General features: G+C 53.1%; 1 protein-coding gene across 1 annotated transcript; it reads right to left on the bottom strand.

Annotated features, from left to right (window-relative positions):
* Window positions 1–3641: 3641 nt before the first annotated feature.
* Window positions 3642–13433, bottom strand: VPS4A (vacuolar protein sorting 4 homolog A; the record flags this gene model as incomplete). Its single annotated transcript, XM_084257647.1, has 11 exons — window positions 3642–3743; window positions 4415–4555; window positions 6111–6330; window positions 6550–6631; window positions 6908–7056; window positions 7593–7749; window positions 8220–8339; window positions 8444–8505; window positions 9448–9595; window positions 9690–9801; window positions 13413–13433. 11 exons carry the CDS (start codon window positions 13431–13433, stop codon window positions 3642–3644), a joined length of 1314 nt encoding a protein of 437 aa, XP_084113773.1.
* Window positions 13434–14560: the final 1127 nt, after the last annotated feature.

The following is a 14560-nucleotide window of genomic DNA, read 5'->3' as shown; positions in this document are numbered from 1 at the left end:
TGGCCAGGGAGCTGACCCATATGGCGCGGCAGACCTCTCCTGTCTCACCCGCTGCTCCCCTCAGCAGCGTATTTCAGTAGATCTGCCTGTTCTGCTCCCCAGCTCTGTATTTGGTGAATCCTGTCTCCTCCCTCGCACCTCTGGCCTGCACCCAAATTCTTGTATGCATAAATAAATAAATAAATCTTTAAAAAAAAACAAACAGAATTGCCCCAGTTCACGGCAGTGTTTAATGGCATTAATGTAAGTGAATACCCACACATTTTAACATTTTGCCATCCACCTTTAAGAGACATGGGGAGATTTTCCTGCTGAGAACTTTTGGACAAGTGGTGCTTGGCTCCTTCTTTGGATGGAGGCCATGGAGGAGGGGTGATAGTTGAGAGGGAGCAGTGAGCCTCTGCCTGTCACAATTAGAAAGCAGCCACATGTGCTTCCTGGTCACCATACTAATTTTGGGAAAATTAATTAGCATTTTGCTGACCAATATTTATCCTTAAGACACTGTCAGAGCTGTATCAAGAGGTGAAGGAACTTGTTTCTTTGGTACTTGTCCTCAGCTTGTCTTTAAGTTTTTAACACATGTACTCTTTCCCGGGTCCTCAAAATTAAACTCATTCCCCAAATTTTAAAACTCATTTCCATGAAATAAGAAACCCATTAAGAGAAAAAGTGTTTTAAACAGACCCAGGGGAGACCCACTATACTGTATGGCTTTCTTTAGACAAGTCCAGTTGGCCTGGAAGGCCAAGCAAAAGTGAGCTGGTTCTCCATGCATTAAACTTGGCCACTGGGGAAGCATGTAGAAACTTTTATCCTGAAAACAGGGATCCTTATGGAAGTTAGAATTCAGTGTTCCTTCTTCCCCATGGACAATGTGCAGAAGTGCCTGCAGGGTGGCACCAGAACTCCCTGATGTGACCTTACAGTACACAGGTTGAGTCCTTAGTAACACCTCTGTAATGCAGATCAGCAGTGTCTGCTTGCTGCTTCCTGGCCCTGTGGCCCAAGAATAAATGACTGCTCAGCGTGGACCTCAGAAAGCCTGAAGACTACAAACATCCACTGGATGTTGACCATCTTCCCAGTGTTCTTATTTTTATAAACGGCTCGTGCGTGACTTACCTGTGGAGTCCTTTTTTGCCTGGTATCCCAGGCAAAACATTGCTGACGGGATATGAGATTTGGCTATAACCAAATCCACATCAAGAAGGACACCATCAACTAGCTCAAGACAATACAGCCCAAAGGCCACCGATCCTTGCATTTCCAATACAGAAAACCTCTTCCATCTCAGGCAGGGACCAGTCACAAAAATTACACGTACAAATAGCATCTTCAGCATGTGAAAGAAACCAATTTCCAATGAAAGCCAATGTGGGCAGGCTTTCCAGGTGGGGAAGAAATGAATTTAAGAATCTGCACACAGAGGAGGCCATGCCCCTGCCTGTATGAGCTCTGCTTCAGGTAGTAAGGCCAGAGCGTCAGCCTGAGGTTGGTTCAGCCTCCTTATGAACAGCACATTCACTGGTGGGGAAGTGAGAGGGAGGAAAAGCAGGGCGCCTGTGGGAACTGCAATGAGAGCTGAGGATAAACCCCAGTAGCAATAAAGTTTCTGTTAACCACTGTGACTTGTCAAGGTCTTTAAATGGTAGAAATGAGGTTAAATAAAGGCTCTTTGATTCAAGTTAAGCTAACAATATAGAATGAAAAAAACAACACCCAACTAGCTAAAATGAAGCAGTACCAGCAGGGGGATAGAACTACAGGGGAACTCCAGAGTTAAGTGCCAACTGATGCTCCAGGTAAGGAGAGGGGGGCTAAGCCCCCCAGCAATGGAGGGCAGCACAGGGCCCAAGCCTTCAAAGCGCCAATTGAAAACTGACCCAATTCAGCAGCTACTCTTAACTGGATCAAAGAAACACAGTGCAAGGCTATCATGAGCTAAGAGCTGGCCACGTGATTCCTTCTGTACCTGTTAGGTTTTTTTCTTTTTTAAATTTTATTTATTTATTTATACAAGCACTGGGTACAGTCAGAAGCGCGGGAGGGCGAGAGAACTCACCAGAGCCAGAGCGGGGAGCAGAACAGGCAGAAGGACCCAAGTACACTGCTGGGGGGAGCAGCGGGCGGCAGGAGAGGTCTGCGCGCCATGTGGGACCCTCCTCCGGTGGCCGGGGAGCAGCCGGGGATGGATCTGGCGCCGCAGAGGCTGCGGGCAGCTTTGCAACCCAGCGCTCAACCGCTGCGCCATTGGGGAGGCCCTGTACCTGTTAGGTTTTAAAGACAGAAGCACAAGTCTGGTTTTTGAAGGGGTAGGGAAAGCTTAATGACTCTATGCCAGGCCTCTTCCCAGCATCTCAAGGCTGCCAGCTCAGGAGTCACAGTTCAAATGGCCATTGGGGCTGGGCAGTGGAGCAGTCCCTGTGGGCACTGGAGCAGGAGAGCGTGTTACCCTCTGAACAGGGCAGCCGCGGCTCAGCTGCTGCTGGCAGGCTGCTTCCTGGGGAGCAGATCCAGTGTTACCTAATCTTCCAAGAAGACAGATCTGAATGTTTACATCAACTCTTGAATTTTAAGTGTTGGCAGCATATCAAACGAAACAGCTGCAGGCCATGTCAGGCATGGAGGCCTCCCAGGTTGCAGCTCTTATCTGAGGCTGGAGAACAGGAAGAACTGACCAGGTCCTTTACACACCCTTAGCCACACTTTTCTCAGGGAAGAAAGGTCTCGTGTACCTGACTGGGCAACAGGCAGTTAGTGACATTCCTACTTGCTTCCTACAATGAAGAGATGAGAGAAAACCAAAGGGTCCCTATCAGAAGCCAGAGTGGCCTGCAAAGAGGCACAGACAGAAGTCAAAGACGAGATCACTCAGATGGCTCAAGGAGGGAAAGGATTTATTGGCCCATTTCCAGGGCAGGGACCCAGGGCAGTGCTGGGTTTAGTATGCTCACATTCCAAGGGAAGAAAAGGCAGCAGTGAGAGCCACCTGGCTGCCTTCACTCATTCTGACTACACAGCTCTGTGCCTACAAGGACCCGCCTCTCCTGCGGGGAGAACACGGGGCCCTGGAAGCCAACCCAGGAGGGCAAGAATGGCTTGGCTTCACTCTCAGCCTCTGCAGACAGAGTGTAGGCTGAACACCCAGGGCATCAGCCATTTTGTCCACAAGGAGCAATGCTTGGGTCTAGAAGGAATGGGCGGTGGGGTTCGGCAGGCCATTCTGAAGGTTTGTGCACCAACCCCGCTGCACGGGCTGCTCCCACTCCTTGACGCTTCTGGGCGATTTTAACTTTATTTATAAACAAGACAAAACATCCATCCAAGCAGCATTAATTTAGGGGAACAAAAAAAGGTCTAAAAAAAAAAAAATACCATGGAGGGGCAGGACAAGGAGTTGGTGACCATCCAGAAAAGGAGGAAGAGCCAGAATTCCACCAGATGCCAAATGTGCTTACACGTCTCTCGGCCAGAGAGGCCCTTCCTTCCAGCTCCCCAGCTGGTGGCCCGACACGGAGGGGACTTTGCTCTGACTTCAGAACGAATCCTGGAGCCCTGTTTGGCCACCGATGTGAGGAGTGCTGTGGATTGACCCCCACCGACAGCCCACCTTCACTGTCACCCGAGTGAAGACACTTTTAACTCTCCTGCCCAAAGTCCTCTGAGAATTTCTTCACTTTCAGAAGGTCATCTGCATTCACGGTGGGCCGGGTGGTGGCCAAGGACCGGAGCATGTCCGACTGCAAAGACCAAAGACAAGCACACCCAGCTGAGGAGGATCTGGATGCCAGTCCTCAGCCTCTCACGTAGCAGGCCCACCAGGTCTAGGGTGGGAGGAGGCTTGCCCCCTGGCTCCTTAACCCCAGTGCATGCCTGGCTCCCTAGCCCCTCAGCTGCCTGGCGTCTGCCTGAACGCCCCATGACAGGCACTCTCTTTCCAGACTCGGCTTCCATCATCTCTTAGTCCCCGAGCAGCTCATCCTAACCCTGCCCACTACAGCAGCCTCAGCGGCAGACACCAGCCACTCAGGATGGACAAGACCATAAGGAGAGGTCAAGAATAGTTGGGAGAGGGACTGCTATGCAACTGCATCAAATCAAATCCCCATGTTCATGCTGCAGACAGTGAATGGTTCCTTCTGTGTGTAGACAAGCCAACCCCAGAGAACGGTGGAGCCACAGTATCCAGCTTTTGCTGAAGTGGATAGAATTAATGCTGCAGCCTCCATCCTGGACCCCCACTGCACTTAATGACAGGAGCCCTAGCTGCCCAGAGCCCCAAGGCCCTTCTCTGTCTTTATGAGGAGCCACAATAGTCCGGAACAGAGAAGGGGAGGAGCCTATTTGTGCTCTTGCCAAGTCCCACATTTTCTCAGCTCTCTTCAGACCCCTTTCCCAACTGGCCACTTACCATGCAAACCACAGGCTCTAAGAGTTTGTCACCGGGGACATCCATCCAAGTCATCTCTATGGCACCTGGGTCCCCTGGTGAGCATGGGGTCAGGAGGTCATCGATCGTAACGCTAGGGTTGGTGCGGGAAGGGCCACAGACCTGAAACCAAACAGGAGTTGACTGGAAGGTGGGCTGCTCCTGGATGTTTGGGGGAGGGGCAGGACACTCCAGCTTTCTCAGTCCTGAAGAGGTGATGTAGGCTGTGAGCCAATGCCTCTCCTTATTACCTCCACCAGATCTCACCCCGAGGAAGTCAGGGATTTCAAGACGTACTTCCCACTGAAGTCTGTTCCACGGGAAACATTTCCCTTTCATCCCCAAAAGACTCCTTCCATCACCTCTTCTAACTTGTGACTCAAATGTCATTCCATATGAGCTGTCATTTAAGTGTGCCAGGCCATCTGCTTGAACTTTCCTCACCACCCCTAAGAAATGCATCTTGATTTTTTTAAAAAAAGATTTATTTTTATTTATTTATGCTTACAAGAGGTGCAGGATGGTTGAGAGGATTCACCAGACAGAGTGGGGAGCAGAACAGGTGGATCTACTGAAATATACTACTGAGGGGAGCAGCGGGTGAAACAGGAGAGGTCTGTTGCGCCATGTGGGTCAGCTCCCTGGCTGGGGATTGAACTCGTGCTGCAGTGGCTGCTGATATTCATAGTGCTGAGACTTAACCCCTTGAGCCACCAGGGAGGCCCTGCATCTTGATTTTGTTTGCTGTTTATCTCCCTCACTAAATAGGAGGCCCCGGGAGAGCAGGAATTTTTGTGCATGGTCACAAACGTCTCCCCAGCATGGAGAATAGTGTCAGGCACATAGTAGGACCCACAGCAGGTACTTGACAAAAGTCTGCTGCATGAACATGAGTTTCCCTTCACAGTCTGTGGTTTTACCCCCAACATTTCCAAGCACTTCACGAGGTCCATATGCACAATGGTGCAGCGCCCACTGGAGGCAGCAAGAGGGACAGCATGTGCCCTCTCCTCCCACACCACCTGACATGGCCACACTTAATTAAGCAAGAAGGCAGGGAAGAGGAGAGCAGGTGCCCAAAGCCAGAGGGCTCACTTTGCATTATTTGTCTCTGCTCCTCTGGGAGACTTGAAATGTGTCACTGCTAGGGCGGGTGTCCAGCTCCCAGCCCCACTTGTCCCCTTCACAGGCTCGTCAAGAACATGTTAGAGGGCCTCCCCGGTGGCGCAGCGGTTGAGCACTGGGTTGCGAAGCTGCCCGTGGCCTCTGCGGCGCTGGTTCAATCCCCGGCTGCTCCCCGGCCACCGGAGGAGGGTCCCACATGGCGCACAGACCTCTCCTGCCGCCCACTGCTCCCCTTAGCAGTGTACTTCGGTCCTTCTGCCTGCTCTGCTCCCCGCTCTGGCTCTGGTGAATTCTCTCACCCTCCCGCGCTTCTGACTGTACCCAGTGCATGTATAAACAAAACAAACAAACAAAACAGCAAACAAATAAATAAAGCATGCCTCTATTAAAAAAAAAAAAAAAAAAAAAAGAACCTGTTAGAGCTGGCCAGGTAGCACAAGCCCTCCATCATCTTCATCGACGAGGTGCACTCCCTCTCTGCCAGGAAGCTGGCAAAGAAAGCTGCTACCCTTTCTGTGACACTTCCTAAGCAATTCCCTGCTGGCCCATTCACCTTTTTGAAGTGTGTTGCTGACTGCACTTTTCTGACAGGCTGCATTAGGGAGTCCCGCACGATGATGCTGATGTCTGCACCTGAGTAGCCTTCTGTCTTCCGGGCCAGCTCATGGATGTTGGCATCTGTCAGGTTGTGGGGGGTGCTCCCCAGATGCAACCGGAACATCTGGGCACGGGCAGCTTCCTCTGGCAGTGGGATGTAAATCCGCTTTTCGAACCTAGAGAGCCAAGCACAGGGCAGGGCCTGAGAGCAGATGACAAAATGGTCTTAATGCAGAAGGAAAGCAGGGACCCCCAGAAACTGGCTTCACTAAGGTTCTGCTCAACACGCAGACACAGAGAAGCCTCCAGAGAAAGGGGGTGAGGCTGACTGCCAGCAGCAGGTTGATGATGGCTGGAGAAAGAACCTTAGCCCCCGCTCCTGTGGAAAGACTCACCTCCTTCTAATGGCTGAATCCAACACCCATGGGATGTTTGTGGCACCAAGAACCAGAGTCCCATCGTTGTTGTTCCCCACCCCTGTGGAGAAAGGAAGGTACAGGCCCTGACTCTGAGAACACCTGCCAGGGCCAGGCAGAGCTTGCGAGGAAAGGCCTCAGGGCTCCGCAGGGGTGAAGAGCTGCACAACAGCAGAGAGGCAGGTGGAGGCCTCAGGAACCTCTCTGCAATGAAGGCCTGAGGAGAGGAAGCTGCTCTGAGGGTTTCCCTCTACCCTAAGGACAATCAACACCAGTTGGCCCCAGGCTGGCTTTGGGCAGAGCATGAAGCAGGGAGGGGGCCGGGACCAACACACACCTTGCATCTGGACTAAAAACTCCGTTTTGATCCTGCGGGCCGCCTCGCTCTCGTTTTCATTGCGGGACCCACAGAGGGAATCCACCTCGTCGATGAAGATGATGGAGGGCTTGTGCTGTCTGGCCAGTTCAAACAGGTTCTTGACGAGCCTGTGAAAAGGACAAGCGGGGCTGGGAGCTGGACACCCACACAAAAGCCCGGCCAGGGACCCAGTTCCCTCCCAAGAGGAGGCCAAGCCCACAGGTATGCTTAGATTTCAGAGAAAAAAGAGAGTAACCAGTCCTTTGGCAGCACTGTACCAAGAGGAAGAGCAAGCCTTGGTATCAGCTTCCACACCCGCGGCCGCCTGCATTAGCTCTGTGCTTAGGACAGGTGCCTTCCCTTCCTCTCAGCCCCAGCACCATCATCTGTGGAGTGGGAGTCTCTGAGGGGAGTAAGTTACTACATAAGTCCCAGAGGGGTGCACCTCATACCCAGCAACTGTGAGTGCCTTGCCCTTCCAGTCTGGAGGACTCCTCTCTCCCAAGTTCCAGCTGTTGGGACAGTGTCTACCCAGTGAGTTAGTGAGACATTCCTCCCCGGGCTGCTTATCCCTGCCTCCACCGGCAGCTTCTGGGAAGAGACTCCCGGGGTAGGGCAGCTGGCCTCCGAGCCGTGCAGAGGCAGGGCCTAGCGGCTCACTTACTTCTCGCTCTCCCCCAGCCACTTGGACATCAAGTCTGAGGAGGACACAGAGAAGAAGGTGGAGTTGTTGGCCTCAGTGGCTACTGCTTTGGCCAGGTAGGACTTCCCTGTGCCAGGGGGTCCAAAAAGCAGTATTCCTCGCCAAGGGGTACGCTTGCCTGCAAGAAAAAAATAAAATAAAGTGAGCTTCTTCCTGGCTCAGGAAAGGGAACAGAAAATAAGCAGAGGGGCCTTGGTCAGTGGAAGCAGAGTTTCACAAGACAAATTCTAGGTGCAGAGGAAACTCAATGCCCTGCAATAGCTTGGTCCTAGCCCTTGCTCATGGCCCCTGAGACCTTGCAAAATGACACTGGCTGGCACGGGTTCCTCTCCCTGCCCACCCATTGGGACAGACTGGTCAAAGTTCTAATCACAAAGACCTTTAACAACAGAGAGAAGCCAAAGAGTAGGATGTATAGGCCCTGGGCCTCTACTGACAGAACGTGTGAGAAGGCGGGGTCCTCACCCTTTAAGGGCAAAGAAATCGAGTCACCACCTGCTCCCAGACACCTTCAGAGTAGGGTCGTGAGCTGGCTCACTCAGAAGCCTGATATTTTTACATTTGGGCCTAATGTGGCTCCACTCTTACCTGTGAACAGGTGTGGGAATTTAATTGGCAAAATGACAGCTTCTTTGAGGGCCTCCTTGGCCCCTTCCAGCCCGGCCACATCATTCCACCGAATGTTGGGCTTCTCCATCACCACGGCCCCTGCGAGAGGAGGGCAGAGCCTGGGACCCACCACCAAGCCACAGAGCCTGAGCCCACCCACCAGGCCACGTGCCCCTCCCACCGCCACAGCGTGAGCCTCTTACCCATCAGTTGTTCTTGCAATTTCTTTTTCTCTGGATTATCCCCTTCACTGTCACTATCGCTGCTAGGAAAAGAGACAAAGAGGACAAGTTGGAGCAAGAGGCAGTAGGCAAGGAGGCTCTGACTGCCCATGGTGGTAAAAGGAGGTGCTCCCAGAGCCATCTCTTCCCAAACATCTGCCATCCTCAAGTCTTCTAGGGCCTCTTCCCCCTTTCTTGGGAGAGTATCTTCTCTACCCAGGAGCAGAGCCTCTCTCCACTGGTGAGGCAGCTGGCACCACCTCTATCAAACTCCCTCACTCCTGCCTGGCACCACCCCCTCACTTCCAGGACACCAGTGGTCTTTGTGGTCAACTAACTGGCGTCTCCATGGTGGGGAAACCACAGATGTGAGCTGAGAGGCTCCAGAGGGAACACTGGCTTTGGAGTCTGGAGGAGAGGCCCCAAATGAGGGTGCAGACTCCTATCAAATGCCAGCTCTGAGCGCTGAGTCTGTCTCCTCACCCAGCTGGATGAAGATGGGATTATGAAACTGCTGTAAACTGCCTACTGTGTGCTCAGTTCTATGATAGGCTGTACCAGCATCATCTCATGTGCTCCGCAGGGTACCACTAGGAGTAAAGTCCTATGAAGGGCTCCCTTCTACAGATGAGAAGTCTGGAGCTATAGGAGTTCCTGGTACTTGTCCAAGATCATATGGCCAGGAAGTGCAGAGCCTGGCTGTACCAAGAGGCTGCCTGCAGAGTCTAAAGCTTGTAACTACTATGCTGGCCGCCCATCCTGCCCACGACTCTTCTGCACAGATCTGTGTTGTTACACATGCGAGAATTCAATAACATGCTTAACGAAAGTAGCTGCGGCACTGTGAGTAAGATGAGCAGAATCCCCCAAAAGAAAGGTGCCAGAAGTCCAAAGGAGGCATTAGCAACAAGAATGACAGCACCACTGGCAAGGGTGTGACCACGGGGGGCTCTGGTCCTGGCGGCCCTCTTCTCCTTCATACTCACCCCTTGCTCTCACTCTGATTTTCTTTGACTGGCTTCTTGCCGTGCTTCTCTTTGTTTCGTAAATAATCCTTCAGCTTCTCCGCCCTATCTAGGTACTGCATGCACTTGGCTCGAATGCTCTCCTTGGCCTTATCGCTGTGTGCCTCATCTGTGCAAAGGGAACCAGAGAGGGGGGTCCCTGAGCCCCCGTTTGTCCTCGTCAGAGGGGCTCTGAGACCAGGGAGGACCTGCCTGTGACTCACATTTGATAGCGTGGAGGAAATACTCCACGGCATGCTGGTAGAGTCGGAGCGCCTCCTCGTAGTTCTTGGCTTTATCCTCTTCTGTGGCTTTCGTCACCAGATCAATGGCTTTCTGGAAAGGCGAAAGCAAATAACTCAGTGCTTCAAAGAGATCCAGCAAGTCTTTAGGATCAGAGGCAGCAGGAATACACTGATGAGAGGTACTGCCAGACCCATGATCAGTTGGTTGCAGACCAGTCGATTGGCCTACTTATCTAACCTCAACCAGCACAGCCTTAAACGGAAGCTTTAAAAGCTGGCATCCCTCTTCACAATATGCTCATCCAGTTGAAAGCAACCTCCTTCTCAGTCCTTGCTCTGGATGGATTTCAGCAAGTGGAAACCTGATAAAATATCTCAGGTTAGAGCTCAAAGGGAGAGTTCACTTTCTAGTCCCTGGCCTCAAGGGAAAGAGAAATGGAGCTGAACTGAGAGGCTGGGACAGGGGAAATACCAAAACTGACTGACTGCTGGAGCTCAGCCTGAAGGCCAGAAACTACACTGCCAGCCTCTCTCGGTTTTCTTCAAGTTCTATCTAGGGAATGCACCTCGAACACATGGTTCAATACGCCAGAAGCTCCAGTAAGAAAAGTGCCTGCGTACTCCCAAGGCATACATGTGCTGCCAACTGTCAGGATTCATCCTAACAGTTTAACCTTCTAAGAAGTCCATGGGAGTATCTCTGGGAATCTATCAAAGCCAGTGGTCCTGTGCTCTAGACTGAACTTAAGAGTGTGCTGGAGGGCCTCCCTGGTGGCGCAAGGGGTTAAGCACTACACTATGAAGCAGATTGCAGCCTCTGCAGCACGAGTTCAATCCCCGGCGGGCCAGGAAGCAGCCCACATGGCGCTGCAGACCTCTCCTGACTCGCTCAGCAGTATATTTTGGTCAGTCTGCCTGTTCTTTTCCCCACTCTGTGTCTGGTGAATCCTCTCACCCCCCGCATCTTTGGCCTGTCCCCGGTTCTTGTATGTATAAATAAATAAATCTTAAAAAAAAAAAAAAAAAAAAAGAGTGTGCTAGAGCTTTCAGGCAGCTGGCCCACAACTACACGTCCAGCTTTAAAAATTACAGCTTCACAAACCTAGGAAGCATTACCAGAGTGATCCTCCTCAATCTGACCCTGCACTAGACACAGGCAGGCAGAGCCCACTGTATGTACACAGTTCCGTCCACAGCAAACAATAAGCCTCCTGACCAATTCTTGGCAGGGCCCCGGCATTTGTCAGCCCTTCCTCATCTGAAAGCAAGAAGTCACAGAAAAACAGGCACAGCTAGCTTTACAAACTAAAAAAGTTAGGCCAGGTTGATGTTATTAAACTCACCAGGTCGAAGAGATGAGGAAGGTATGAGTGTTGGCTATTTTCAAGCTTCAGCACCCTCCACTACCTACAAATAAAGAATGGCTAGGGGCCCTGAATCTTCTGGATTAGCTTCAACATGAGCTTCACTTGTCCACTCTGTCCCCCAAGGCAGCCCATCAGGTAAGGCATGAAAGGGCGCTCCTCGCCCTCATGTCTTCTCTTCTCCAGAACAAATCCTAGGACTATTTTGTTTATTTGCCTTGTTTGGGTCCAGCCTTTTGGAAGGTGGGGCTCAGAACAGCACATCTCCAGGTGTGCCCGGCCCCCTGTGGTGGAGTAGGCCCATTCCTTTCCTGATGCTCTATTAATTAATGCATGTAAAAAGCACATTCAGTATTTCTAGCAATCACATATAGTTCTTCACACATAAGAGGTCTTAGTTTCAATGTGGAGAGAACAGTTTTGCTTAACAGGAATTAAGGTGACAAATAAAACTGCCAGACCTGCCACATCTGTAGTAACGCATACAAAAGGATGTATGAAAAGGGTGAGCGGGCAAACTCTTCGTACAGGACAGTAAATATTTTAGACTTTGCCAGCTGCACAATCTGTACACTGGCTGTAGCAGCTATTCAATTCTGCCTATGGTAACCCCAAAGCAGCCACAGAGAATGCATATAAATGAATGAGCAGGGATGCGTTCCAACAAAACGCTATAGAAATGAAATGTGAAATTTCTGATTTTCATGTGTTACAAAATATCGCAGCCCCAGCCATTTAAAAATGGAAAACCTCACAATTATTATGTTAACTGAAAGCAGCAAAGTCACAAAGGACCATGTATTGTAGGATTCCATTTCTATAAAATGTTCAGAATAGGCAAATCCAGAAAGTAGATTAGTGGTTGTTGAGGACTGGGAGGGATGGAGGGATAGGGGGTGGGGTGGGGAAGAAGAGACTAAGAGAGGACAAAGGGTACAGGGTTTCTTTGGGGGTGATGAAAACGCTCTAAAATTGACTGTGGTGGTGGTTGCACCACTTTGTGAATACACTAAAAGCACTGAATTGCGCCCTTTAAATGGATGAACTAGGGCCTCCCCAGTGGCGCAGCGGGTTGAGCGCAGTGCTGTGAAGCTGTCTGCAGCCTCTGCAGCGCAGGTTCCGCGATCCCCAGCCAGCCAGGGAGATACCCACAAGGTGCGGCCGACAAAGGAGATACCCACATGGCACAGCAGACCTCTCCTGTCTCGCCCGCTGCTCCCCTCTGCAGTGTTTTCGGTCTATCTGCCTGTTCTGCTCCCCTCTCTGGTGAATCCTCTCACCCTCCCGCACCTCTGGTCTGTACCCCAGTTCTTGTATAAATAAATAAAATAAATCTTTAAAACCAAATAAATAAATGAACTATAAGCTATGTGAGTCTCAGCTTCGTAAATGTGTGCTGTATTTTCACTTTCTTTTTAATATAAGAAACATTCTTAGCTCACAGGTCTTACAGCAACCGTCCGGGCAGGTGGATCTGCGGTCATGTTTGCCCCCCGCGTGGTAAGACAACAGACCTTCTGCTAGTGGATGGTGAGGTCTGCCTTTGCGCTGCAGTTAATTCCCAGCCAAGTACCCCAATTTACTCCCGGCCTCTGTTCTCAGGTTTCCCTCCACCGGGATGGAGTAACCAGGCGCCTTCAGGTATCTGAAAGCGACCGGTCCTTTGAGGATCCGGCCACCTGTCCCTCAGACGCGTCTCCCCACACCCCCTGCTGAGCACTCTGGAAAGACTGTGCGAAGGACGCTTTACCGGCACCGCCCGGCCTGCAGCCACGGTCACAACAATGCTCCCGAGTGCCGCCCCCCATGTGGAACCCGAGGTTCCGAGACCAAGCACTGGCCAAGGTCACAGGTCGCGATGCCAGAGTCCAGACGGCAGCCAGGCCTGAGGCCCGAGCATGTTCTCCGGACCGCAGGACCCGCAGCCCCTGCAGGCGGGGCCGTCGGGCAAGCGGGCGGCGCCACCCCAGCGCCCCCCTGCCCGGCCGCGGGAATGAATGGGGGGCAGGGGCCGCGCCGAGGCGGCGGGAGACGGCGGGAGGCCGGGGCGGGCGGGAGCGGCCCGGCCGCGGGCAGGCGCTTCCCCGGGCGGCGCCGGTGCGGCCCGGCTGAGGCGGGTCCTGCCGGCGGTACCGGGGGCCCCAGGGCACCCCTCGGGCTCGGCGTCCGGGGAAGCGGGGCGGCCCCGGCTGCGAGGGCGTGAGACGGAGCCGCGCGGGGGCGGCGGGCGGCGGGGCCCGAGGCCGGGCTCGGAGGAGGCCGCCCGCCCGGTGCCGGCCGCAGGCCCCGCCGCCCCCGCTCCGGCCGCCGCCCGCCGAGGCCCGGCCGCGCCGCGTACCTGGAGGGTTGACGTTGTCATTTCATCTCCTGGGTCCGCCCCTCGCCCGCGGCGCTGCTGGCGGCCTCGCTGCAGCCCCGGAGCCGCGGCGCGGGGTCGGCGCGGGAGCGGCGGGTCGGCGCTCGGGGCGGGCAGGGCGGCCGCTCGCAACCGGAGCCGCGTCCCGGGCGAGCGAGGAGCGCGGGCCAGAGCGGCCGGGCCCGGCGCGCGCGGCTGCCCCCAGGCGGCCACGGCCGGCACTGCAGGGGCGGGGCCCGGGGGGCGCGGGCGGGCTGAGTGCGCAGGGGCGGGGCCGGCCGGCCGGGGAGTCCCGGGTGCGCGGCGGGACGCGGGTGCCACGGCGACGAGGCGGCTTCCGCTAGTCCAGGGCCCCCCTCGGGAAAAGAGAGGCTACAGGCCAGTTTTACTCGCACGGTAAACCTAACCTCCCAGATTTTTAATCTGCTATGCTTACTAGGGCACAGCAATAATTAGTATCTACCGAAGCTGGCTTTTGGGGGCAATGAATGAGTTGGCTAATATGAACACTCTGGCGGGGGGGGGGGGGGGTGTGTCAGTCTCTGGTTATTACGATGCTGTAGACTGGCTAAAGCCAGTTTTGCTTTTAAAAATTAACCCTTCTTTTTTTTTTCTTTAGAAAAATGGTTTTATTCAACCTCCAAATTTGGGGCCTTTACCCAGGTGAACTTCAGCATTGCAGATTGGTTTACATTCATTTATTTAACAACATTTACGAAGTATGCACTGTGTGCCAGGCTCATAGTGACTGGTGGAATAGTGAAGGTGGAATATAATGAAGATGGAGATAGGGCCTTCGGGATGGACTAGGGGTGAAGTTTCAGTGCTATCACCACCATGGAGCTAACCCACATGTGGCACAGCTGACCTCTCCCGTCTGGGCTGCTAATTCCCTTAGCAGTGTAACTCGGTACATCAGCCTGTTCTGCTCCCTACTCTATCTCTGGTGAATCCTCTCACCGCCGGCACCTCTGGCCTACACCGCAGCTCTTGTATGCATAAATAAATAAAAATAAATCTTAAAAATAAAGATCAAGGGCCTCCCTGGTGGCGCAGCGGTTGAGCGCTGGGTTGCGAAGCTGCCCATGGCCTCTGCAACGCCAGTTCGATACCCGGCTGCCCCCCGGCCA

This window comes from Talpa europaea, assembly GCF_964194135.1.
Source record: "Talpa europaea genome assembly, chromosome: 16".
Lineage (NCBI taxonomy): Eukaryota > Metazoa > Chordata > Mammalia > Eulipotyphla > Talpidae > Talpa > Talpa europaea.
Note: the sequence above shows the minus strand (reverse complement) of the source record. Positions and strands in the feature narration are given on the sequence as shown.